The 27,472-nt window shown below is 41.8% G+C and overlaps 3 protein-coding genes across 3 annotated transcripts in view; 2 read left to right on the forward strand and 1 right to left on the reverse strand.

The window, feature by feature from the left end:
* bmper (BMP binding endothelial regulator) overlaps positions 1 to 8,375 on the forward strand; it is a 29,408-nt gene extending 21,033 nt beyond the window's left edge. The window contains exons 11-16 of the mRNA XM_079502972.1: positions 2,463 to 2,508; positions 3,006 to 3,169; positions 3,781 to 3,982; positions 4,686 to 5,025; positions 5,512 to 5,642; positions 6,516 to 8,375. Of these exons, the coding sequence (XP_079359098.1) occupies positions 2,463 to 2,508; positions 3,006 to 3,169; positions 3,781 to 3,982; positions 4,686 to 5,025; positions 5,512 to 5,642; positions 6,516 to 6,697 (1,065 nt within the window). The 3' untranslated portion in view covers positions 6,698 to 8,375. The remainder of the gene's footprint in view (positions 1 to 2,462; positions 2,509 to 3,005; positions 3,170 to 3,780; positions 3,983 to 4,685; positions 5,026 to 5,511; positions 5,643 to 6,515) is intronic.
* A 5,445-nt stretch (positions 8,376 to 13,820) lies between these two features.
* eaf1 (ELL associated factor 1) lies at positions 13,821 to 21,008 on the reverse strand. The gene is made up of 6 exons (XM_079504271.1): positions 20,756 to 21,008; positions 19,345 to 19,439; positions 19,021 to 19,157; positions 17,969 to 18,147; positions 16,894 to 17,112; positions 13,821 to 16,211 (listed from the first exon to the last, which is right to left on the reverse strand). The coding sequence occupies exons 1-6, from the start codon at positions 20,856 to 20,858 to the stop codon at positions 16,162 to 16,164; spliced, it is 783 nt and encodes a 260-aa protein (XP_079360397.1). The 5' UTR covers positions 20,859 to 21,008; the 3' UTR covers positions 13,821 to 16,161.
* Positions 20,077 to 27,309, forward strand: LOC306925446 (tRNA N(3)-cytidine methyltransferase METTL6-like). Its single transcript, XM_079504270.1, has 6 exons — positions 20,077 to 20,208; positions 21,416 to 21,724; positions 22,108 to 22,242; positions 23,193 to 23,363; positions 24,182 to 24,323; positions 25,292 to 27,309. Exons 2-6 carry the CDS (start codon positions 21,446 to 21,448, stop codon positions 25,444 to 25,446), a joined length of 882 nt encoding a protein of 293 aa, XP_079360396.1. The 5' UTR covers positions 20,077 to 20,208; positions 21,416 to 21,445; the 3' UTR covers positions 25,447 to 27,309.
* The last annotated feature ends 163 nt before the right edge of the window (positions 27,310 to 27,472 follow it).

Genomic DNA, 27,472 nt, shown 5'->3' on the forward strand with positions numbered 1-27,472 from the left:
AGTCCTCCTTTAATACTTGTCATTGTTTCAATATTTATAAAAACCCACGGACACACTTAACAAAAAAAATAGTGAAAATAGCAGCATTACAAGCTCACAAGTTAACCTCTCGCAATGCGACATGCTGTGGGCTTGTGGATCGGTTATTTTTTGCGTATTTACATAAATAATAAAATAATATGGAGATAGCAGGTTTCTACCCAACAGTGACGAATCTGGTCATTAATGGTTCTGTTTCATACACATGCAGGTACCCACACTATACTCACACCTGTCATGATTCCTAGCCATTGTACGGTCACAAATTAACATGAGCTTAATCTGGCAGGTGGTTACACACACACACACACGCGCACACACGCGCACACACACACACACACACACACACACACACACACACACACACACACACACACACACACACACACACACACACACACACACACACACACACACACACACGCTAGATGAACGGACCCTATATCGCCCCTCCACAAGCACACACACATGCATGCACGCACACACACACACACACATGCAGGCTGCGGTCAGGGACCGGTCATCTGAGCGTGGGTCCCTGAGACAGCATGTCTCCACAGGGCCCTTTGTCTGTGTGATGTTTGAATGACAACGAAGAAGAGCTTCCCTATATTTAGGCCCTTGAAAGACAATCTCTCTCTCTCTGCGTTGCCAATCTCTCTCAAAAGGCCCTCTTCAAAGAGGGAACAGCGATTGTGTGGAGGTAGGAACACTGTGTGTGTGTGTGTGTGTGTGTGTGTGTGTGTGTGTGTGTGTGTGTGTGTGTGTGTGTGTGTGTGTGTGTGTGTGTGTGTGTGTGTGTGTGTGTGTGTGTGTGTGTGTGTGTGTGTGTGTGTGTGTGTGTGTGTGCGTGCGCGCATGCATGTGCATGCGTGTTTGTGTGTGTGTATGCTTGCGTGTGTGATTGTGTGTGCACGTGGGCTGCCCTGAAGCAAAACAGAGGGTGTGTGAAAAAGCTCTCTGATCTGTTCTTCTGATGGAAGTTGAAACATATGCTCCGCCCTGCGTGCACGCACGCACGCAGGCACGCACGCACGCACGCACGCACACACGCATGCACGCACGCACGCACACACACGCACACACACACACACACGCACACACACAGTGTCCTATTACACAGACAGCGCTCAACAATCAGCTGTATGTAAGGGCCTGTATCAGAGTCTTTGTGGCTGTGTCCCTGTATGACCGGGGCGACCCCACTGTGTCACACTGATCAGTCTGTGTCTGAATCTATCGTTACGCCTTCTGTTCCTTCCTCGCCCGCTCCGATGAACCTGTCACACTGGTCTGCACACACAATGATGCTATCTGAACTCTCATCCTCTCTCAGCCCGGGGCCGTTATCAAATGAACTCTCTCCATGTCACTCCTCTCTCTATACAGTAAAATCTGTACGGATCCGCTTGGCATTTGCACACGTTCAGTGTTCAAATAACTTCAATAGCCAGTCACTATCGGGCGGAAACCTTCTATCTCCATATTTCAACAGTTTTATGTACATTTCATGTACATTTTCAACAGTAGTGAACATAGCCACAAGCGAAAGTCAGAGTTACAAATGAATAAATGGGCTCAACTGCAGTCCCCAGTTTTCAGAAGGTGGCACACCTGGTTTCTGTCCCAGTTCATTGTCCTTTGATTGAGGCTCAGCAGCAGGTTTGAACTAGAAGCACACACTTGAGACCTTCACACGTGTTTCTAGTTCATAATAATAATGATAATATGGTCCCCAAGCCTTGGGGCGTTTTTTTTGTCACTGTATATTTGCACATATGTGAAATTTGTGCTCTGCATTTTATCCAGCCTATGAGCCAGTGGCGTGCACAGATAGACACTAGGGGGTGCTAGAGCACCCCCTGCCCTTTTGGCAATGTGCCCTTTTGGAAAAAAAAGAAAAAAAACCTTTTTTTTTCTTCTTTTTTTTTGATTTTTCAAAAATAGCAGACCTACAAGTTCATAGCGCGCCACTCGGTGGCGCGCTATGAGCTTGTAGATCTGCTATTTTTCAATAGCTAAAGCATAACATAATGCTAACACCAAAAGGGGTTGCCGCCCAAAATGGATTAAGGCAACCGGCCGGTTCCACGCGCTGCACAAGGTGCCCTTTTTTAACTTGAGCACCTGCCCCTCTAAATGTCTGTGCACGCCACTGCTATGAGCAGTGAGCAGCCGTTGGTTGTAGCACTCGGGGAGCGAGCAGTTAGGGGTTTGGGCTCTATTTCCGTCACTGCCTTACCCCTTATCCCTAAACTTCTTTATCTTTTTAACATTTTAAAATTGTTCAACTAGCCGATTTACATCAACACGATGTGAGCTTGTATATCGGCTATTTGAGCTATTCAAAAATGTTTTTCAAAATAGTAAAGGAAAAAAAAGTGTTTCTAAATTTGTATTCATGTTTGTGTTATCTCCCCCAGAACAAGATCCTGAACCGGACTGGATGCTGCCCAGTTTGCACTGAAAGTGAGTAAGTTTTTCCCCTGGCCTTCACTTCCACTGTCAAATCCCCAAATCAGCAAATTACAAATTGATGTCTGATGATATATCTGGGATTTCCATTCCAATTTATTTTGGAATCCAAACTGGAGATGGTTTGGCCATATGTGTTTGGAACATGCCAAAGTAGTTCCTTGGACTCTTTCTAATTTGGAGTGCACATTCAGTCTGTTGCTAATGTTCAGCATACCATAGAAAGACATTACACCGTCCTACAATATTATAATGATAGTATGATGTAAATATCCAAGTATGATAATAATAGAGGTTAAATTACACTCTATTACCCTTCAACAAACCCATTTCTTTATCATGTCACTTTTTCTCCTCTCCTCTCCTCTCCTCTCCTCTCCTCTCCTCTCCTCTCCTCTCCTCTCCTCTCCTCTCCTCTCCTCTCCTCTCCTCTCCTCTCCTCTCCTCTTCTCTTCTCTTCTCTTCTCTTCTCTTCTCTTCTCTCCATCCAGAGCCAGGTGTGTGTACAGTCTTTGGCGACCCCCACTACAACACCTTTGATGGCCGTACCTTTAACTTCCAGGGTACGTGTCAGTATGTTCTGACCAGAGACTGCGGTGGTGTCTCTGGTGGCCCGGGCAACAGCAACCTCAACAACCCCGACTCCAGCTTCACGGTAAGGGTGGGACATAGTGTTGATTTGGACAGCTAATGTTTAGGTAGTTTTAGTCATAGTCCTTTGAATAGAATTCCCTTTAGTTTTAGTCATAAATTAGTCATCTGAAATGTTTTAGTTTTAGTCTAGTTTTAGATGGGCTATATTCAGAGCATGACACCTGCAGACAACCAAGCATGAAATGACTTGGCTTAGACTTAGACCCTGCCATTTTAGTCTAGTTTTTATTCAGTTTATATTACAACCATAACTGTATCCACTCAGTCCACTCCAGCGCTATATACATTTCGGCCATTTGAAAATAGCTCAATCTAAAAGCTTGCGATGCAATGCATTGTGAACTTGTAGATCTGCTATTTTCAGAAGATTTTTAGACATTTCAAAACTTTAAATGAGACATTTTGCATAATGAGTACTTTTACTTTTTGGTACTTTAAGTATATTTTGAAGCCAATACTTTTGTACTTTCACTCAAGTAAGTGTTGAATTTCAGACTTTTACTAGTAACAGGGTATTTCTATATTGCAGTATTGATGCTTTTACTTAAGTAAAACATGTGAGTACGTTTTCCACCACTGGTGACCTTCATCATCCCCCTCCATCACCGACAGGTGTTGGTGAGGAACGATGCGAGGCGGACACGCTCCTTCTCCTGGACCCAGTCTGTGGAGCTGCGCCTGGGCTCTCTGAGTCTGAGCCTGCACCAGCACCTGACGGTCCGGAGGAACGGCACCCGCATCGCCCTGCCGTACCACGGCCCCGGGGTTCACATTGACCTGGATGGATACCTGCTCAAACTCACCACCATAGCCGGTAGGTATAGTAGGAGGGCGTTCAGAACCATGTCATGTAAAACTACGCAAACACACTGGAGCACTTTACTAACGTTAACGATACTGCCTGGATAATGGATATTAGTCTCATCCCTCTCAGTATTAGATTTTTTTTTGCAATGTCCCGTCCCATATTTGCATACTGGGCCCTGGTTGGTTAATATAGGCTGGTTCCAGACGAATCTGGTTGGCTCGTCACCACTTCGGCCGTGAAGTCCTCCCACAATTGACTCCCAGACTTAATCTGCCGACTTCTCAACAGGCCCGAAAATGAAGGCCCGGCCCTACCTGGGCCCTCATCAAACCCTGTACACTCAAGACACTGCCCCAGCTGCCACCCTTAGATCTCCATATATGGAGCTGACCTGTTCTGACATTCCATATGTTGATCTGACCTCATCAAACCCTGTACACTCAAGACACGCTCCATATATGAGAAAAAGGCTGCACACTCGTAGCCACGATGCTGTATATTTATTGACAAGAATCCAACCTTTTCGACCTAGGAGGTCTTCTTCAGGGAATGAATTCACTGAAGAAGACATCCTAGGTCGAATTAATTCCCTGAAGAAGACCTCCAAATCTACATATTTACACATAGTACCTGAGTTGTTGTTGTGCAGAGAGATAAACATTGTGGGAGGCATAAAGGATGACGTTGTTCTCCGTGTCTTCTCCCCTAGGCCTGGAGATCACATGGGACGGGGACAGCTTCGTGGAAGTGGTGGCTGCCCCTCATCTACGCGGCCGCCTGTGTGGCCTCTGTGGCAACTACAACGGCCACAAACGCGACGACACCATGGGAGGTGACGGCCACTTCAAGTTCGACGTGGACGAATTTGCTGAGTCGTGGCGTGTGGAGGGCAACGAGGTGTGCACCCAGCAGCCACCCCGGAGGCCCGCGTCCTTCCTGTGCTCCGGCAGCGTCAAGGTCAAGTTCCGCGCCCACCGAGAGTGCCAGAAGCTCAAGTTGTGGGAGTTTCAGAAGTGTCACCGCGTGGTCGACTTTGCTCCCTTCTACAAGTTAGTATCAAAGTTTATTATGGTGATCTTATGTGAATAACAATTATTTTGTGCGTCTATAGATTTATTTTTATTCCTTTTTATTGTACGTGGTATATCATGTAATGTTCAAGTGGTGTTCAAGTGGTGTTTTACTTACTTTCTTTTTTTTTTTACTAGAAATATTAGAACAGTAGAATCAAGGGCTATTATTTGGTTTCATTGCACTTTTATGTGGTTGGACTTCATTTTCATAAGCGATTTTCATTGCAACTTTGATTTACTGGTGAGACGATTTCAAATCATAGAAATTCACCAAACACAAAACAAAACAGGCTTGAACAACATTTGCTATTCACACTGAAATAACATGAGCAGGATCAAACCTGCAGCACAATGCATTAGCAAATTCCATTCCATCACAGAGCAACATATTTAATGGTCCAAATGTAGTGCAAATAAAAACAAACAAAGACTGAGCTAAACATGTTTGATGTTGTTTTCTAGGTCCTGTGTCACAGATATGTGCGAGTGTCCAGTACATAAGAACTGTTATTGTGAGTCTTTAATAGCCTACAGTCGAGCCTGTGAGAGAGAAGGAACGCCTGTCCTCTGGAGAGCTGACTCAGCTTGTATGGGTGAGTGACAATGCACAGGGCTTAGTTAGTAATGACAATGCACAGGGCTTAGTTAGTAATCAATGCACAGGGCTTAGTTAGTAATCGGGGTTTACGAATTTTTTCATGTTTTCTTCCCCCCTCGTAAATGAATGCCCTACTTCGTCGTATGACAGTGTCACGCAAAAGTAGGGAAAATAGCCGATCTACAAACTCACAACATGTCATATTGTGATGCATTGAGCTTGTAGATCGGCTGTTTTTTTATATATATATTTTGAAAGTGAAAGGGGGTTAAGTACCTGTATTGTCCTGAATATAAGACGACTCAGATTATAAAACGACCCCCATTTTTCAAGACTCATTTGTGGAAAAAGAACATTGAATGTCAAATAGTCTAGTCCCCGATTATAATATGACCCCATTTTTTAGGATATTTCCATTGTAAAAGAACGTAGTCTTATATTCAGGCCAATAGGGTATTAGTTTTGGACCATTAAGGTTTCCACCTGACAGAGACACTACATAGAAAAATAGGGCCAATCGCTCAATAGTTGAGCAGGATGTGTGCTGTGTAACAGCTTTGCTGTCGAGTGTCGACCCCACTGAATAGCATGTAAATATACATGAATCGAGGTAGCGAGCACACACCCTGCTACTTCAGGCAAACCTTTTTGTTGATGTTTGTTATTGTCGGCAGTGCCTTAGTCGCATGCGGAAATTCTACAAGCTGTGAGCTTATACAGTAGATGGGCTATATTCAGCACGAGACACTAGTGCACAACTAAGTATAAATCAGGCTTTAGTGTCACTTAAGCAGAAACATCTTGTAGATACAGAGCATTGAGTGACTGAATATTAAAACCTCTTATTTGCTTACTTCCCTGTTTCCAGCCACACAGTGTAAGCACGGTGCCGTTTACGATACCTGCGGACCAGGCTGCATGAAGACCTGTGACAACTGGAATGAGATTGGGCCGTGCCACAAGCCCTGTGTGGCAGGCTGCCACTGTCCTGCCAACCTGGTGCTGTTTCAAGGCCGATGTATCAAGCCCACATCCTGCCCTGGTCGGTGACCCTAGTAGCCCGACGGGGGAGATGAATTGGGTGGCACACCCAGAGTCAAAATTCAAGAGGCCAAAACTTGCTCAAGGGTCTATTACATTTAGGGGGTAACTGGGGCCATAAAACACTCATTCTGGTAAGAAACTCAGGGTCCATATTATTCCAACGGAGTGGTGGTGATTTAGAGTGAGAGATACAGACTGAGGTGTTGGCCTGAAACTCAATGGAGATGCCGTATCCATCCTGACTGAGGTACATGGGACTATTCTGCTGCTTTTTGACTCGTCTTGTAATATCACCTACTACCACAAGAGGGTACCAAATCTCAGATACCCCACAATACCATTCGCCACCACAGGGGGGGCAGAGGTAGGTTGTTTCTTTTGTAGAAATAAGAATCATTTCAGTGGGAAAACTCAGGGGCCTTATTGAACATTTGGAGGCCAAATCATTTCGAACCCCCATCCAAGGAATGTGCAAGCACACTGCCAAGGACCCTCAGGAAAAGAACTTGGCTAACAGACTTGTTTTTGAGCCAATATGTCCCCTTGATCTCTCATAAACTGTAATAAAACAATAACTCAAAGTGCCAACAGAAGGGATAAGCGCCACAAAGCATCATATTGAACCACCCCCGTGATCTCTCTTGCATCATCTTGGGTCATTTTATACTGTAAACTCATGAGATTTATATGAAAGACAGCTTTTGTATTATTGTTATAATTATTTGATGTTGATATTGTTAATTTATATATATATATATATATATAGCTATCAAATGACATGTCGTAGCACGAGCCAGAATCATAAATATAATTATGTTATAAATGATTTAAAGGGAAAACAAAGCTATTTATGTATTTGTTGTGTACATTTGTGTTGTTATTTGAAGAGAGAAACACCCAAATGTGACTCAGCTATTGCACCATCGCAGGGAAAAAATGTACTGTATTCTGCTGTGTCCAGGTTGTTGTGGTTGTTCTCAAGCTGAAAGTGTTCCTCCAAATCTATCTCACTTGACTCAAATACATTATTCAAGAAAGACCAGCAATATAACCTTTCATCTAATTCCTCCTTGACTTCTGTTCCAATCTGTTCCAATCTACTATAATTGGGTGTGAAGATCCAATTTCCAGACAGCCAGAAACGAAACCCACAAGGGAAAAGTAAATGAATACTGCTTTCCCACTCACTAACCGCCGTAAGGTCCTTGGCTGTGGTTGTTCTGGCCATCTCCCAGGAGTATGTTGTGATAGTCCGGGTTCTATCTTTGTAAAAAGAACAGTGGGGGACAGTTTCACACCCACTTACGCCCTATACTTCTTCGTATGACAACAAATAGCGAGAATAGCCAGACAATGGAGATAGCAAATCGACAATTTATAATTTATGAAACGTGGTTAAATAGTCATATTAAACATAAGATCAGTCTACATTTCCATAAAGGAAATGCATGTATTTAGTTCAGTCTGCCCAGATGCAGGGATAGAACATACCCCCACAGGAGATAATACAGGGAAAAACTAGAATAATTGCCAGCTACAGCAAGCTCTCGTTTATGAACACCCATAATCAGTTTGTGTGCCGTAGAGTATGCAGCCAATATGGCTTCACGTTGCTAGTAGAGGTGGGTGAACATGTTGTCCAGATGCTTTTCAAGCAGCTGGCAAAAAGAGCAGGAGCATAGCTTTCCCCTAGCACCCTGGTTGTTACTGTATGGATGACCAGAGCAGGAGCATAGCTTCCCCCTAGCACCCTGGTTGTTACTGTATGGATGACCAGAGCAGGAGCATAGCTTCCCCCTAGCACCCTGGTTGTTACTGTATGGATGACCAGAGCAGGAGCATAGCTTCCCCCTAGCACCCTGGTTGTTACTGTATGGATGACCAGAGCAGGAGCATAGCTTCCCCCTAGCACCCTGGTTGTTACTGTATGGATGACCAGAGCAGGAGCATAGCTTCCCCCTAGCACCCTGGTTGTTACTGTATGGATGACCAGAGCAGGAGCATAGCTTCCCCCTAGCACCCTGGTTGTTACTGTATGAATGACCAGAGCAGGAGCATAGCTTTCCCCTAGCACCCTGGTTGTTACTGTATGAATGACCAGAGCAGGAGCATAGCTTCCCCCTAGCACCCTGGTTGTTACTGTATGAATGACCAGAGCAGGAGCATAGCTTCCCCCTAGCACCCTGGTTGTTACTGTATGAAGGACCAGAGCAGGAGCATAGCTTTCCCCTAGCACCCTGGTTGTTACTGTATGAATGACCAGAGCAGGAGCATAGCTTCCCCCTAGCACCCTGGTTGTTACTGTATGGATGACCAGAGCAGGAGCATAGCTTCCCCCTAGCACCCTGGTTGTTACTGTATGGATGACCAGAGCAGGAGCATAGCTTCCCCCTAGCACCCTGGTTGTTACTGTATGAAGGAGACAGAGCAGGAGCATAGCTTTCCCCTAGCAGCACCCTGGTTGTTACTGTATGAATGACCAGAGCAGGAGCATAGCTCCCCCCTAGCACCCTGGTTGTTACTGTATGGATGACCAGAGCAGGAGCATAGCTTTCCCCTAGCACCCTGGTTGTTACTGTATGGATGACCAGAGCAGGAGCATAGCTTTCCCCTAGCACCCTGGTTGTTACTGTATGGATGACCAGAGCAGGAGCATAGCTTCCCCCTAGCACCCTGGTTGTTACTGTATGAATGACCAGAGCAGGAGCATAGCTTCCCCCTAGCACCCTGGTTGTTACTGTATGGATGACCAGAGCAGGAGCATAGCTTCCCCCTAGCACCCTGGTTGTTACTGTATGGATGACCAGAGCAGGAGCATAGCTTCCCCCTAGCACCCTGGTTGTTACTGTATGGATGACCAGAGCAGGAGCATAGCTTTCCCCTAGCAGCACCCTGGTTGTTACTGTATGAAGGACCAGAGCAGGAGCATAGCTTCCCCCTAGCACCCTGGTTGTTACTGTACTAATGACCAGAGCAGGAGCATAGCTTTCCCCTAGCACCCTGGTTGTTACTGTATTAATGACCAGAGCAGGAGCATAGCTTTCCCCTAGCACCCTGGTTGTTACTGTATGACCAGAGCAGGAGCATAGCTTCCCCCTAGCACCCTGGTTGTTACTGAATGACCAGAGCAGGAGCATAGCTTTCCCCTAGCACCCTGGTTGTTACTGTATGAATGACCAGAGCAGGAGCATAGCTTTCCCCTAGCACCCTGGTTGTTACTGTATGGATGACCAGAGCAGGAGCATAGCTTTCCCCTAGCACCCTGGTTGTTACTGTATGAATGACCAGAGCAGGAGCATAGCTTCCCCCTAGCACCCTGGTTGTTACTGTAATGGATGACCAGAGCAGGAGCATAGCTTTCCCCTAGCACCCTGGTTGTTACTGTATGGATGACCAGAGCAGGAGCATAGCTTCCCCCTAGCACCCTGGTTGTTACTGTATGGATGACCAGAGCAGGAGCATAGCTTCCCCCTAGCACCCTGGTTGTTACTGTATGGATGACCAGAGCAGGAGCATAGCTTCCCCCTAGCACCCTGGTTGTTACTGTATGAATGACCAGAGCAGGAGCATAGCTTCCCCCTAGCACCCTGGTTGTTACTGTATGAAGGAGACAGAGGACTGACACAAATTAAAACTACCATGGCATATGTGCAAAATACAACATTTCACAACACCTAATAGCAAATGATGAATAAACAAATCAACAGGCAAAACAGAAAATACTGAACTTTCTGGAAAGTTATTCACCAGGCATACACCACAACTATATTTCACAAAACAAATGAGCAACTCAACACCAAATTAGTAAAACAGAAAACATAATTTTACAAAGCAAATGATCCACTAAACATTTCATAAAACAGAAAGGATGGGTATGTACATTGCAGATCTGATGTCCCTTGCATATGCTAGTGGAGATCATAACTGGTGAATCATTTGTGAATATTTGTGTATTTAATAATTCTATTTTGATGTAAAGAACATACAAATAACTGTTCAGGGTAAAACTGGAATAACTACAGAGTGGAAAATATTCTTAAAGATATACCATAAAGCATTGTATTGTATTGTACTGTATTATTGTGTGCATCAATTTCTGGTGTCTATGAAAGGGTACATTATTATAATAATGTACATTTTCATCAACTAACCAACCACAACCAAACCACAAACAAAAACAACTTCACAATGTCTTCTGTATGAATGCTTTAAATTAAAACAACCAGCATACTATAATACCATATTTAGTATGCCAAATTACTTTTTGGTATGTCCGAAACGTAGTATAGCTACTAAATAGTATGTGAGATGCATTCTAAATTCACCACAACACTGGTGTCCTCCTTATGTCATGTTATAGTGTTGTAACAACCGGTGTGTTTCTAATCCAAAGTAGTAGTCATGAAAACGACTTAACGCACTTGTATGCAGTGATGGAAAAAGTACTCAAATGTTTTAGTTAAGTCAAAATATCAATACTGCAATAGGCCTATAGAAATACTCTGTTACAAGTAAGTAAAAGTACTCATGCAGAATTTCCCATTTCAGTGTTTTCAAATGTATAAACATATTTTGAAAATAGCTCACAATGCATCGCATCACGACACATTGCGAGTTTGTACATCGTCTATTTTCAAATGGCTGAAATGTAATCAGTATCATGGTCACTATCATGTCAGTATCATGATACAGTGACAGTATACCATGCGGCCAAAACTTCTACTAAAAAGTAATAATCACACTTTGGTTGAAACTGACTGCATCCAGACAGTCGAGTCACAAAGATGCTTGCCGCAAGCGGCAGGAGTCTCTTCCTCGTTTGTAGACAGCTGGTGGATGGAAATGAAGCTCCACCCACGCTGCAACTTGACGCAGGGGCAAAGCGTTTCCGGTTTTCTGGCCACCGCTGCAAGCTGCAGCGTGGGTGGAGCTTCATTTCCATCCACCAGCTGTCTAAAAATCAGGAACAGACTCCTGCCGCGAGTGAATTTTTTTGTCGTGCCTACGCCGCCTAGGTGTGGGTGTACTAACTCTGACACTCTTCTACAGACATTCTACTGGCACATGTAACAGGCGTATTGCAAGGACAAATCGTAATGCAAAGAAGCCACTACCATCACAATCTGATGTAATATACAAAAAAAAGCAGCCACAAATGCCTTAAATCAAGTCTCTGACACAGACTTTTCCCTCCTGAAATCAAGTTATGTCTTCTACACCCAAATGAACCAGAAAGAAATCACACTTGTGTGAGAAATCATCTTTGAGAATGATACTTTCTTTGTAATATCATGCAAAATCTAAAAGAACCTGAACAAACGAAGGTCATTAAACATTTCACTTTCCAACACTATGTCACTAAGGATTGTAACAACACCACACTCAATTCCATTTTCCATTTATTTTCTTTTTCAACTTTATTACAGAACACAGCCATCAAACACAAATGTTTGGTCAAACCATGTGACTCCCATTGGAAAAGCATTGTGGCAGCTATTAAACACAGACAAGACACAGAACATGTGTTTGATACGTGTGTATGAGGCCGCAGAGACCTGTTCTCTGATAACCACATTCTTCTAGTTTGTTGAATTTGTTCTGAAGGTGGTTAAAATGTGTGAATTTGGACATAACATACCATATGTTATGTATTTATAAGACAAAGTACAAGATCTGAAAGTATCTATTTTCTCCATCCCAGCCAAAAACAAATTATATTTGAAAGGTGTATTTAAAATACTGAACACACACGCACGCACGCACACGCAAACACACACACACACACACACACACACACACACACACACACACACACACACACACACACACACACACACACGCACGTGCAAACGCACAAGCATAGAATACACAATATAACAAACGATGAACTGGAATGTATTTGCCCACTTTTAATGCACTTCAGATTTGTCGAATCTATTCACAACATAGCACTAAAAAAACCTAAGAATTAAAGCACCAAATACAAGAGATTTTGTCTGAAAACAGAAATGGGTCACAACCGCAGAAGTACAGAATGCACTGTGTTTGGAATCAGAAAGTATACATCATTTACAGGTACTATATGGTATAATTCGGACTAATGCAATCTTCATTCAACTGTCAGTGGATGGAGAGAACTTGATCTAAAGATACTACTGGAAAATTGGCAATTATCTTTATTTAATACTTAAAACAAAGCAAATTAGGTCAATATTTCAATATTGCAAGACCAGTTACAGGATACTCATCAATTGACAATTTGATGCAAGTAGCCTATTATCAATAATCTAAGGCTTTCATTCCTAAACTGTAAGTACATTTTGGGAAATTTCCAATGTTCTTTCTTCTAAATAAAGGCAGATGATTACAGTCTGTTAACTCACACAATTTCATAAACAGAACATTTGTTTTTACAAATGTTGTGGTGGTCTGTAAATAGCCGATATACATTTTGTAGATTTTTATCTATTTTTGGTGCGTGACACACATAGCCAGCCTAAGTATAACTCAGGCTTCAGGGAATGACATCAGCATCAACTCAAATGTATAACACAATCTCAGACAAAACCAAATGGAATTAAATTAACCTCACATCACGTCGTAAATTGTAATGAGATTACATTTCTGTTCTGTTTAGCCAGGGCTCTTTTGAGTCTTTGGCATTTATTGAGAAAAGATATGCAGCTTGATACGCTGACTAAAATGTGACAAAACCTTGCATGGCCAGCCCAAATCTCGCCCGCTCAGTTTTAGCTATGAAGTGGAACTTGTGGGCTGGCTTTGCCTAATAATAATAATAATAATAATAAAAATAATATACACAGTTTAACCTTTTACTTACACCTCAGCTCCAAGACTGGAGTGTGACTAACTATATAAATTCAACATGGCAACTTGAAGTAGCCTCTCTAGTAATGGTGTAAAGTGAGGAACATAGTATTAAGTAGACCTAGCAAAGTTTGACATAAAAACCACATGGGGTCATAAAAACATTAAAAGAAAAATAGAAGTCTGCACACTGTAACTTTGTAAAGCTCCCAGTCAAGGCTTTATTATAGATTAACGTTTCGACACAGGGTCTTCATCAGAATGTGTCTCTGTCGAAACGTTAATCTATAATAAAGCCTCGACTGGGAGCTTTACAAAGTTACAGTGTGTAGACTTCTATTTGTTATACTGCCTTGTCCACTGTTGGTCCTGCACCTGGCACTTCCATACAGTAGATGTGCCAGTTCTATTCTTTCTCATGAAAACATTTTCCCATTCAAAAATGTTATAGTTCACACTTTAGGTTACGTTTTAATTTTTTTTATGAACCAGAAGGCATGGCTTTTTAACATCAGGACTTTGGTTCTCTATTGGTTAAAGTTGAATTGCAGAGTTTTTGGCCACTAGTAAGTAGCGCTACTGAGCAATGTAGAACACGTGATGTTGTTCTCAAGCATGCACATGACGACGCACATGCACACAACGTGCATGGAGGGTTCAGGTTTAGGCATAGTTCCAAACCATATCTAGAGAAGACAGCGTCAAAGTTTAGTTGTCGTATGACACATGCACAATAGAAAAATAAATGATCTGGAGTATTACAGATAACGTGCATAGAGTTCACTCCTATATCATCTATTTGAAGAGCAGACAACTCTTAATTGAGCGTGTGCTATATCCCAGGATCTTACTGGATATGTAAACCTTGATATATTCTGCTGCATTGCTGCATTTCAGGTTGCCATAACCAAGTTAGCAGAAAATAAATAGTGACGCAAAAAAGGAACAAAATCAAAAGGAATTTGCCTGTTAATGTTGGGTTTTGAAAAGTTACAATAAAGATTACATTGGAGAAAGGATTTCATATCGATGCGTTGTTAACATTCTTCATTCTGGACTGGTACTACAAGTATATTAGCTTGCCAACTTAGGAATGTTGGCCGTCAATCAAATTAATTGGAGCATGCTTCCTCACCAAGCGTTAGCCTTGAATCTGGTGGTCAACTTTGTAGCCTTAAACATGCCAACGGGTAAGGCAGCCGTATACATTTTAAAAAGTAATATTTTCTGAATATCTTTGAAAGTAATAAAGTCATAGTTAGTGTAGTTGAACAAAACACTGCTTCTGCACATGTGAAATTATGAGTGTAAACAAATCAATTTGTTTCTGTGTAAAATGCCACAGTTCAACTTTAAATTTCAGCATGTTAAATACATTTGGACATACGCAAATTCATATTGTCATTGAAATGTTTTTATATAGTTTGGTGTGAAACAAAGCTAGACAGAATGGCACATAGCTGAGTAAGAACAAAGTGCTAATATTTTGTACGTCCTCAGTGCCCTACCTGATCAAATGTACTCTTTTAATGCCATTGACACATGCACAGGATAAAGGTGATGACAGCTAAAGTGCGTTACCAAATCCATCAGAAAACAAAAACACAAGTTACAATTAAAATGTAATGTCCTGTTCCTCCTCAATATTTCCCTTCCTTTATAAGAGATTTTGAACACTTGTCAGAAATCAGCCATTTATTTAGTTATTTCTTCTTTGTTAGGTAGAGAACTCTATCCATAAAATCATCTCACCAACATCTCAAGTAAAATAATGAATGTGATTGGACTGTATTTTCCTCGCTATTGAGCCCACATTCAACAAAATGTCAGTAAATATTGAGACATTTCTTGGTGAAAGGGACTTACAGAAACATAACCTAAAGGTTGACATCAGTTTAATACCGTTTTAACCACACATGCTTTTTAAAACATTCCCTGATATGAGCATGGTGTTATGGTCTCAATTCAATTTATTTAAAATAAATTATGATAGGATTATGCCAGACAGAGTGGATGTAATAATCACAACGCCTGTTGACTGGCAGTGATACAATAAACAGCATTCTACGTTTTCATGGGCCCCTTTTGGGGCTACCTATGAATTGCTACCAGTGATTTCTATGATCACAATGAAGTGATTTAAACCTTCACAATTAAATGTGATTTAACCACATTAACCCTGGCATATTTGTGATGTGACATGTTGTGATGTAAACTTGTAGATCAGCTATTTGCACTAACTGTCATACAGAGCTTAAGTGGTTAAATAGTATACCAGGAGACACATTGTGGGAGTGCAGGAGCAATAGATTTTAAATTCCTTACCCTCTCGCGGAGACGAACAGCAAACTAACATCAGAAGTTAATACAACTGCAGTACAGAAAATATGTATGCGCACTCATATACATTTCCCTAATTTACAAATGTAAAATGTTTTTTTCTTTCTTTTCTTTCTTTCACAAGTAAAACAAAATATACAGCTAATAAAAATACACTCTTAAATCTTCGGATTGGCCAACTTTTAGGAAATACAAAGAAAAATGAATAAAGTCAAACCAAGATGTACAGCTGGTGTGGGTTACCATGTCAACGGAAAGGGTGAACTGCACAGAAGTAAGACAGCAAAGTAGGGGAGAGGGGTTCAATCATCATCACTGTCGCTGCCCGACTCGCTCAGCTGCAGATCGTTTCCTGCAACAGACGGACAAACTTTCTAATTGCAGCTCATGGCAGAAACAGCTTTATATTTATATAGTTTTATATTAACGCACAATCTTATGAGAAATAATATATTTTAAAAGAAAAACATATCGTCGGAAGAACCAAATTTGCACATACATTAATACTTCAAGACAACTTTACCCTTACAAACCTTTCCATCAGCATAAACAATTTCCATTTCCTTCCTCATGCTTTTCTTATATTGATGTTTGAACTGTGGCATACTATTGCTTTGTTTTATCTCTTCCTGAAGATCATTCCACAGAGTAATCCCGCTGACCGAAATGCACATACAGTAGTGCGGGCAAAAGCCTGTTGTAAATCTTCCTTCTTTATCCTTACATTTTTCACTTCACATGCTATTTGGGGTCTGAGTTTATGAGCACCATAGTAATAGGCCAATGCCTACAGTTCTACAACATGGTAACAGCATCTCTTGGTTCTCTTAAGTCTCATCCACAGACATAGAGCTCAGCCAAACTAACTCGAGTTGGGTTTCTGAAGCTAGAAAGGGGCTGATTACAGAAGAATAAGAAGAGAAGTCATTTGAACGATTGTTTGATTCAGCTATAATTTATTTCATATACCTGCAGATTTTGACCAAGAATTATGTGGTTATATGGGAGTGTACGTGAAGGTCTCTTGTACTTACGGAGTGTGTTCATGAGCTGAGTGCTGCCCGGCTGCCTGTCAGCCCCTCCGTTGGCCATCGGGGGGCGGGTGGGGGAGGTCTGACTATGAGGTGGAGGGGCATTGTGCTCCGCATCACTGCTAGAGCTGTCATCACCGCTCCCAGACCCACTGGCCGAGTCTGAGCTGCTGCTGCCACTGCTGCTCATCTGCTCGATCACCTCCACCTCAGCACGCAGCTCTGCAGACCAGACAGTAGGGGGCAGCACAGAACCAGAGGCAGTGATGGGGTAGTTGAAACAGCTTCCCAAATTAAAATATTTACAATTCTCAGTACTCTCACCAGAAGGATACCAGTAAGATGCCCTGAGGGTGAGTGTACAGGGTTTGATGAGGGCCCAGGTAGAGCCGGGCCGGGCCTGTTGAGAACTCTAGTTCTCGCCAGCTGCCGGACGCAGCTGCGCTAATGACTTTGGGGCGGGCCTGTCTAGAGTTTGAATTGACAGGTATCAGTCAAAATGGAGACATCGAAGAGGGAGGAAGGACGGGTGGGGAGGGATCAACAAATGGAATGGTCAGCTCCATATATGGAGATCTAAGGGTTTGAGGTCAGATGTAGTCGCTGGCCGGCTCCATATATGCAGATCCAGGTGATGTTCCAGTCTTCTCCATGTCACAAGGCGTGATGGACTGGCGACCATATATGGTGGCGTGACGGAGTCACTGACAGGTTTTGCAGGTTTTAGTAATCTGAGACCTACAGTCGCAAATCATTGCTGCTGTCAGGCAGAAACCTCAATATCTCCATATTTCAACATGAAACATGTTTAGGTCTTTTGGGCTTAAAACGATATGTATGACGACATTCATCATACATCATGATCATGATAAAAGGCACCGCTCACTTCACACGAGTGTGATTTTTGAAAGTGAAAGGGGTTAAGTGTGTCTATTGGAAGACAGGTTATTTTTCCATTTCCTGGAAAGTAACGGTTTTGGACAACATTTGGTTTCCGCACGACAGGGACGATATGAAGCAATGACAGGCAAAATGCAGGCAAAGCCAATCATTTAGCGAGCCACTGATCCCTCCTCACCTCTTTTAATGTCATCCAACTGTGGCTCTGGGGAGGGATTGTCCTTGGAGGGAGAGGGAGAGGTCTTGACTCCGGCACCAGGCTTGGTCGGTGCTCGAAATTGAGAGCTAGGCTGGTTATTGTTAGATCGCACCGACTGCTGTTCGATCCTGGCCTGGATCTTACTGCTGCCCTCTGCCCTGTGACACAGAAATATGCCTAATGAATCCTCTGGTGCCGTGTTTCTCAGCTGCTATCACACTGGCTCTAATCAAGCCCCTTTTATACATTCAAGGGATGTTGTGCCATCATTCCTTTGTTGGGTTTATTTGTTCTGTGTATAAGAGAACAGGATGGGGAATCTGTGTAAAGTGCTCAGCTGGCAGAGGGGGAAAGGGGTATGAAGTCTAAGGTCTGCACAGCTGCTTCTCTTCAATTTCTTCCAATGTATTTCTGATGACAGAAATATTTGTTGCTTGCACAAATATTCAACTCTAACATTACGCATCAATAAGTCACTCTCTCTCTCACACACATGCATACTAGCGCGGGTGCATAACCATCTTTTTGGTGAGAATGTTGGCGAGACACGACTTACTCCTGGCCTTACAGTGGTAACCACAGATTTAACCACATGAATCATAGCATCCCTATTATCTGGCTAATTGTTGTACAATGTGATACATGTTAGGTATCTGCTGGAAGCACTTATACTGAGTGACATACAAGTAGGGCAAAGTCATTTAGAATAAGCTTACATTTTGTTTTCCATTTGACCTCTTTACTCCTTCTACATTGTAGCTGTGCACAGTGTGCAGAGTGACTTTTATCTAACCTCACAAGAGTTTAAAGCAGTTAGAGCACATTCACAACCAACAAGTTTAGTTATCTGCATCGAATCTCAGAAATCCATCGATCAGAGAACCACAGGATGAATTGCCCATGTATGAGCAAATGCACAGTGACAAATACCCCAACAACAACTGTCAGTAGACAATCTTCTTATTCTTCCTTACATTATGTCCTAATAATATGAATGCAACCTTTGGCCTGGTTTTCCTTTGATTTCTCACCTGGTCTTCTTGACTTGGATGCTGCTGCTCAGCTTCTCCAGCACAAACTCTCCAGTGTCATGGTTAATAATAAGCACACAGTCCTTCTGATATGGCCGTTTGTTCCCTTTAAATACCGTCATGGGTGGTGTGGAACCCTGTAACAAGGACAGTAAAGTATAAATGGACATCTCTGTCTACACTAGACATTAAAATTTTAGTTAGGGCTAGGCCAGGTTACATTTCCCAGGTGTAAAGACATGTCCTGTATTGTTTAACTCCAAAGACATCATCCAAAGTAGTCAGTGGACTGCAGATTAGAAAAACAAAAGTAGACATTCTTACTGGAATGTGAGGTAATGTTATGGTGACTTCATCCCCCTTTCCAACTTGCAACTCTCCCTCACAGCTTGTGTCAATAGATGCCGGTTTGAAGTCATCTGCAAAGGAAAGCCAAGAGATGATGACAAGTCATAGATGATAAATATTATATCCCAAAACCATACTAAGCATTTACAGGAAAAACACTTTTTAAATGGATACACACATAAATACATATTCACATTAGCCCCCCCCCCCCCCCCCCCCCCACCGCCCTCCCCCCTTTTTTTCCCTCACTGTATATGTTTCTTTTCCCTTTTTACCTCCATTATGATGAATTCCTGTTCTGTTCTTTGTCTATATAGAAGTGTCTATTTGTACGTCTCTAAATGTTTTGATGAATTGAACATGGTGGACCCTCTTGTAAACAAGTGTAATGCTTAATGCTTAGTGGGTTGTCCGTGCTTGAAATGTACTGTCATTTTGCAAACTGTTAATCAATATTTCAATCAATCAATCAATCAATGGCTGTGATATTACAATACATACATATCACAGCCATTCTAGGGCTTTCACACATACTTATATACAGTGCAGAATGCAGATAGATACATATATAAGCATAATAAGCATTCGCCCTAAATAAGCATAATAATATTGGATGTATCTGACGACTAGACTTCAGACTCAGACTCCTCCCACCCAGCAACCTATCTAAGAAATGAGAATACAGTCCTGTCCTACTAGAATCTAGTAGGACAGGACTGTACTCTAGTAACTAGATGCAGATTTTCCCTAATAGAGAACCTTGTCCACTGAAGGCCCTCTCCAATAACAGAGAGTCTCAGAAACAGGGATTAACAAATCAGCAGACCATGTGGTGGGTGGGTAAGTGTCTCAACCCACAGCTAAGTGAATTAACAAGAGATAACTGGCTGTGTTGTGTAACACCATGTCAGGGCAAGTATGTCAATACAATTAAATTCAACGGATCTTTATTGGCATAAGAAAACAGACGTTTACATTGGCAAAGAAAAAAGGTTTTTGGAGAAGGTATATTATATACAACGAATAGCAGCAATCTTTGGGACAAATATAGAAGCTCAAAACCTTTTAAATAGTATACAAAAAAAGCCTCGGATGTAAAATGCGTTTAAAGGTAGCAGTAGACCTTACGGTGGTTGTATTGCATTGGCTAGCTCTGGTCCATAGCCTAATGCTTCTATGATTCTGCCCTGCATTGATCATAGAAGCATTAGGCTATGGACCAGAGCGAGCTATACATTGGCTAGCCCGTCTCCGGACCCCCCGGGTTGAGCTCCTTTATGTCAGAAAACTTTAACGTAGGGTTCCAAGAGGGGCTATACATTGGCTAACCTTCTTTTATCCCAACAGTTCACAAATACTGCTGCTTTTCGGGTTTTTTTGCACTCACATCTGATTGTGTGAAATGAGGATTTTGGCCTCTTCTCAAAGCTCTCTCCGAGTTTCAAAACATGTTCTTCTTTGTCCAAGAGCGGATTCGTACTTCCATTCATTGCCTCGTTAATATGTATAACATTCACATGTATCGGATTTTCTTCGGAATAAACGAACTATGTCGAGATAAAGTAGTAACAATTGAATAAAAAGACAACTGCAGTTAAAAGTTAGCCTTCTGGCTAACCTTTAGCAAAACAATGCATCTTTTTCACACATGGCCACTCCTCTTCCTGTTTTGTTCCAGTCATGAAATACCACCGGTGGATATACAGGGAACCAACATCGACTTCCTTGTACTTTTGGACAAGTAGAATGACTGTCAATTTATTTCATATAAACTTTACAAAAAATCTATCGTCACACAATATTTGGGCCAATGACTCGTTACAGGAAAGTACAACAGTAGTAGCCGGCGTCGGCGATGTAAAACAAGCGCTGCCTAAAAAATGGTCACCGGTCCTACGGAACCACTATTAGCGTCTCGTACGGAAGGAATAATATAAGTGACGGACAAGATGTCTTCACGTTTAGCTGGAAAAGTGTTTAAAAAATAAACGATAACCCTCTTAATGTCATTTAATTAACTTAAGTATGTGAGTAATTTTCCCTCCAGTAACTTGAAGCCTGACAGCAAGGTTTCACCATGGCACTTCAGATGAATAGCGAACTGGACTCTAGCATCGCAGTTCCTGAAGAACTGAATGACCAACAGAGCCGCTCGGGACAAACCAATAGCATCCAAGAAGAGTCGGAGAAAGTCTCAACAAGTGACAGAAGTCTCGTTTGTGACTTCAAACAGCTGAAGCTAGAGAAAGAAGCACAGAAAAACTGGGATTTGTTCTATAAGAGAAACACGACGAATTTCTTCAAGGACAGGCACTGGACCACAAGGGAGTTTGAAGAGCTCAAGGCCTGTCGACAGGTAACCACTGACTAGAGTACTAGACAGACTCATAATTGACAGACGTCTTGATCCAAGGCCAATTTTGTAGTATTCCAGGAGAAGAGAGGATAGACGTACACAGAGCAGAAGAGAGAGAGAACGTGCACATTGGTTGGAAACTGGTTAAATAAACAAAGATATACCTATATTATACATATATCTATATCCATGTTGTATGTCTCTTACTCTTATGTTATCGTATCATTTTATGTGCTATGGACTTCTGTTCCAAAATATATATATACAATCTCCATGGTGCATACGAAAGACTCGTATGCACCATGCTCTTTTCTTTTTCACAAACTGAATAGAATAAGGCTATTTATTATTTAATTAGTTCTCTTGCCTCTCTTGGTTTCTAGTTTGAGTCCCAGCGGCTGGTGTTGCTGGAAGCAGGCTGTGGGGTAGGAAACTGTATCTTCCCCCTCCTGGAAGAGGATCTCAATTTATTTGTTTACGCCTGTGACTTCTCACCACGAGCTGTGGACTTTGTCAAGGTAAGGCATCACACAGGGGTTGACACAAAGCCCTCAGAGGCACTTGCCTGTTGGGCAAGTACAGGTCATGTTCCACTTGCCCAAAAAGTAAATGGGTACCATTTTAATTAGTAATTTTCCGTTCATTTTAACACTCATTGTTGTTTTGTTTACTTGAGAATTCTGGTGCTGTGCCATATGGATATACAATAGCTATAGAATATGACTTATTTTAAATTCCACAGACATCTTGTGTTTAGAGCGAAGCGAACCAAAGACGGTGGCTTCCCCACTCCCCCGTCGGACAACATGAAAGCAAACTTCTGCCCGAACCTTTTATTTACTTGCTATGGGCAGTCAGGCAACCGTTAGTGTAAACTCCTGGATCATCATCACAGCAATCTGTCGAGTCCAGTCCCCTTTCTTGAAAATTCACACTGAGGTGCCCTTTATCAAGGCAAGCCAACCAACCCATTATTGCTCTAGTTCAGTGTTCCTCAAATATTTGTCCCAAGGACCCCCAAATTGACATGTACAGTTTTTGACCACAGACCCTGACCCTCATTTGAAAGGTTTTGTGCGAAGGACCACCAGAAGACAAATTCAAAATTATTAAAACGTTTCCAAACATCTTCAATGTTTTTCAAATACTTGAAAAAATAGCAGATGTACAAGCTCGCAGCCCAGTGAGCTTCTATATCTGCCATTTTTGATTAGCCAACATATAAATGGATAAAGTGGTTAAAATTATTATGATGCTGTTAACTCCTTTTGCTGGGGACCCCCTAGAACCCCCCCCCCCCCCCAGACCCTACCTTGAGAACCACTGCTCAGTGGTAATCAGTCAAAGAATTAATTGATTCAATGTTAATGTCAACTAATTACCAATTACAGTAAGGATGGGGCAGAGAAAGTGTTGCCAGAAAGTCCTTTCCCATGGGAAATAAAAACACAAACTCTCCTGTTGACAGCAAAATCCATTGTGCTGCCCTGAGCGGTGTTGTGCCTTCCAGTGTGACCTGACCCACAATGATTTGAGGGACAATGTGCCAGAGGCCAGCGTGGATGTGGTTACACTTATCTTTGTCCTGTCAGCCATCCACCCTGACAAGATGAGGCAGGCTCTGGAGAACATCTGCAAGGTAAACACAGCAGGGTGGAAAATGAACACATGCTAGTGTTACTAGTAGAAGGCTTTATATATTATACAAATATATAAATTTGCCTGGAATTTGTTGCGGACCAAGAAAGTGACATTCACATTTTTTCTTTACATACTACGAAGTTAAGAACCTGTGGAAACATATAAAAGTACACCACAATTAATTATTGTCTTTGCCTGTTTGTCCATCTGTCAGTCCTTTCCTTCCTGATTGGCTAAGATTGACTTCCAAAGTTTGCAGGAGTGGCCCGTTTTGAACAAAATGCACATTCCCACTAGGCAGGAAGAAATGCCATCCTACATTTTTCAAATTGGCCTCATGGTGGTGCTACAACCAACAACAGCCCACTTTACATTTTGACCTATAATTCTTGAATCCTAGGTTGTACAATTAATTTGTCTACTTTTTGTCCACTGGATTCCGGATCATGATGCAACTTATGCTACAAGTTTGTGCCAGATTACATTTTCTGCCGTAGTGCGTTTTCTTCAAAACACACCTTTTGCTACTACTCCTACAGATCTTATCCAAAACTGCAAACTTGCACAAATCGATACACATTATCTCTGGTTTTTCCCGATCCTTTGAAAGTTTACGGGCCCAGGGTAGGCAATACAACCCCGCTTGGCTGGCGGAGACCTGTGCTCCAAGGAGCACACTTTTCTAGTTTGTTTATTGGTTTCCTATTGTACAAAGTTTTAAGATAAGTTGCTTACACAAAATTATTGTGTACTTTAAAATGTGTTCCCTACATCCAGATCCATTTAATAAAGTAACCCTGTTTGTGTCCCTCCCAGGTGTTAAAGCCAGGAGGTATTGTCCTTTTCAGAGACTATGGCCTTAATGATCACACCATGCTTCGCTTTAAAGCTGGCAGCAAGCTGGGCGACAACTTCTATGTCCGACAGGACGGTACTAGATCCTACTTCTTCTCTAAAGGTTAGTATTGTGTTTACATTACATTTTCTGTTCACAATCTCTATGTGGAGGAACAAAACATACTTGATGCTTAAGTTAATATTCATTCATTCATTCAAGTTTGATGTTTGATATATCTTGATGAGTTGCCTTTGAATACATTTTACTTTATTTTTTCATAGACCAGGTACCATACGGCAATGTATAAAATATGGCTTAAGTGATTGTTCAGACTTCTCAATTTAGCCGATTATATATAAAACAAAAATGCTTCTTGATTGGTCCTAGTAGTTAGAGAAAATTAGCGAAATGTGTGGCAAATCTGCAAAAAAAAATGCTTACCACTAGGTTTCTTCACAAATGTGTTCATATGTCATGTGTGTGTTCACACACACACATGACATATTAATGTGTTCCAACCCAACTTCCCCTTCTGTGAAGAAAGCTAGTGGTAAGCATTTTTTTTGCAAATTGAAATTTTGCAAATTTCCCTTATAGTTGGATGTTAGCTGTTATGATTAAGATGTCAGATTGTTTGTTTTGCTGCAGACAATGCACCTTACAGGCGTATGCAAAGGCTCAATTTATGTAACTTAGATAGCATTTTATGTCGACGCGGACGTAGCACTCTATAGTATACGCATAGTTTCTTTATATAGATATTCCACTGTTCCACTATTCATGATGACTATTTTTATGTACCGGTATATGATGTTTTTGTTCTTGCATACTGTATATCGCTCTGGATTAAGAGCGTCTGCTAAATGCCTAAATTGTAATGCATTGTGAGGCGTGAGCTTGTATATTTTGTGCAACACCGCTGTACCGTACAGTAACGTTTAAAATATGGTTTAAGTGATTATTCAGACTTCTCAATTTATTCTTGATTGGCCCTAGTTGGACTTATGATTAACTTATGATTAAGATGGGAGATTGTTTTGTTTCCTGCTGCTCTGATTTTTGATTTGTAAAACTTCTTCTTTTTCCAGAGCTCCTGGCTGAGTTGTTTGAGGCGGCAGGTTTCAACTGTGTGGTCAATGACTATGTCCTCAGAGAAACCATCAACAAAAAGGAGGGCTTATGCGTCCCCAGAGTATTCCTCCAGAGCAAATTCACCAAGCCTGGGCAATCACAGAGCTCCTGATGTTCCTATACATAACCCCAGATAAACATATACAGTATACTTTAGAACTCCGCCCTGAAAATGACATGCATTAATGGAAGGAAGAGCCAGCAGCATTACTCATGATGTGCAAACGGAATATTTGCCTCCCATTCTATGTAAGTACATGGGCATGCTTCCTATGGTGAAGCAAATCTTCTGCTTCGTGTGGAGTTCAAACCTTGCTGAACTTTGAACAGGACTCCACATAGCAAAGAAGTATGTGTGATTGACATCACTTGGTGGTCATGTGTGACCAGCACTTTCATTCAAACAGACTAGAAACCAGCAAAAATATCGTGCAGTTCTTTCATTCAGCATGACAAGTTGTGGATTTCACCTCGGCAGGCGATGTGTGACCGTGCCCTTAAGCGAGTATTTCACCCAAATAATGTATTATTTATATTACTTGCACACCTTGAAGCCTTGAATTCATGGAGACTTTTTTGTTTTTATTGCATTCCTAACCCAATAATTCGATGACCCGAGTGGACTCGAAGAGTCTCTTACTGAGTCTACTATTGACCATTGACCCAACCCATATGGACAAAATAATGTGGACATACGGACTGTAAAAACAAAACATTGTTTTTTAAATGTGTAAATTGGCATGTTGCTGTCAGAATATTTTCTATGCCATTAGCATAGAAAATAGCTAGACGTGAATCTGCTAGATGCCTGTCAAACTACTGTACACACAATACAATATTAAATGTACGTACAGGCTATATCAGGTTGGTCATAATTGCTGAGGTATAATAACTACTCCCGGCCCTCTGCCTGTCCCACATGTACACAATCGATATAAAAAGAGTTCTGGGCAGAAGAAAAGCTTAGCCCAGGAAGATAGTGGAGCACAATGAAAATGTCTTGATTGAACACTTTATAAACATGCTTACTAATACTAACAGTACAAATAGTGCCACACATTAATCGGAGATGAAGGCTGATACATTTTTACTTGACCTAAAAAAGTGACCTAAAATCCATATAGTCAAAACCTTAATTGTAGTTTGACCAATTTTGGCAATTTCATACAAGCTCACATTGTGTCGCTTTGCAGATTGGCTATTTTCAGCAAAAATATTGAATGTAGACCCCAGGGTAAAAAGGTGGACTTCCTGGATCAAGAGTTTCTACTGCCCAGAACTCCAGTTCTACAACTTTCTCTCCCATCATGTCAGTTCAGAAGCCCATCCACCAGTGACATCATCATTAGGCAGATTTTTTTAAAGAAAATATTTAGTTTTTTATTATCGTGAAAAAGATGGCTTCCATTATCGTATTGCAACTTTTCAAGAATAGAAAGCCTGCAGTTTCTATTAGCTTGGATTCCCCATCGATGATGTCACTGGTGGATGGATTTCTGAACTGCCCACAGCCCTCCCATGAGACACAAAAATTGTGGCATTTTATCATGAACATTAGTGATGGCCAATTATATAAAGGTAGGTTGGAAAGTGGTGAAGTGGTCCTTTAAAGGAGCATTCAGTGATTTGGAAAAAAACCCGGTCCGCCCCGGTAACAAGATGTACACATGCACGCTCTACAGTGGGGGAAGTACAACAGACCAACAGCACGTGCACCAAGGCCCGCCCCACTCGATCATGATTGGATGAAGGCCCCTCATCCTGATTGGATGAAGGCTTTGCCACCCAAAGCCCAAACCGAAACTAGGGTTTTTTGACCCCAGGGGCTCACTGGGGACAGGGAGGAACTCCTTATATGGTCAGCACCCTTTATAGTAGGGAGGATTATCCAAAAAATAAGACAAAATAAGTGATATTTGAATTAAGTGAAATCACTGAATATACCTTTAAGAAATAAAAAATGTTGAAATTGTGAGTTTCTATTTACATTTAGTGATTTCCTCTGTCGTTGAGTAGCTGACATGGGTCACATGGCCCAATTATAATTCGTTCGTAAAATAAAAGCTGCTATAGCTGGGGTCGCACTTGTAAAGATTTGGCTTTTGGTGACTAGTTTTTAAATTTTGGCGTGGTGTTAG

This window comes from Electrona antarctica (genome assembly GCF_951216825.1).
Source record: "Electrona antarctica genome assembly, chromosome: 6".
In the NCBI taxonomy this organism is placed as follows: Eukaryota; Metazoa; Chordata; class Actinopteri; order Myctophiformes; family Myctophidae; genus Electrona; species Electrona antarctica.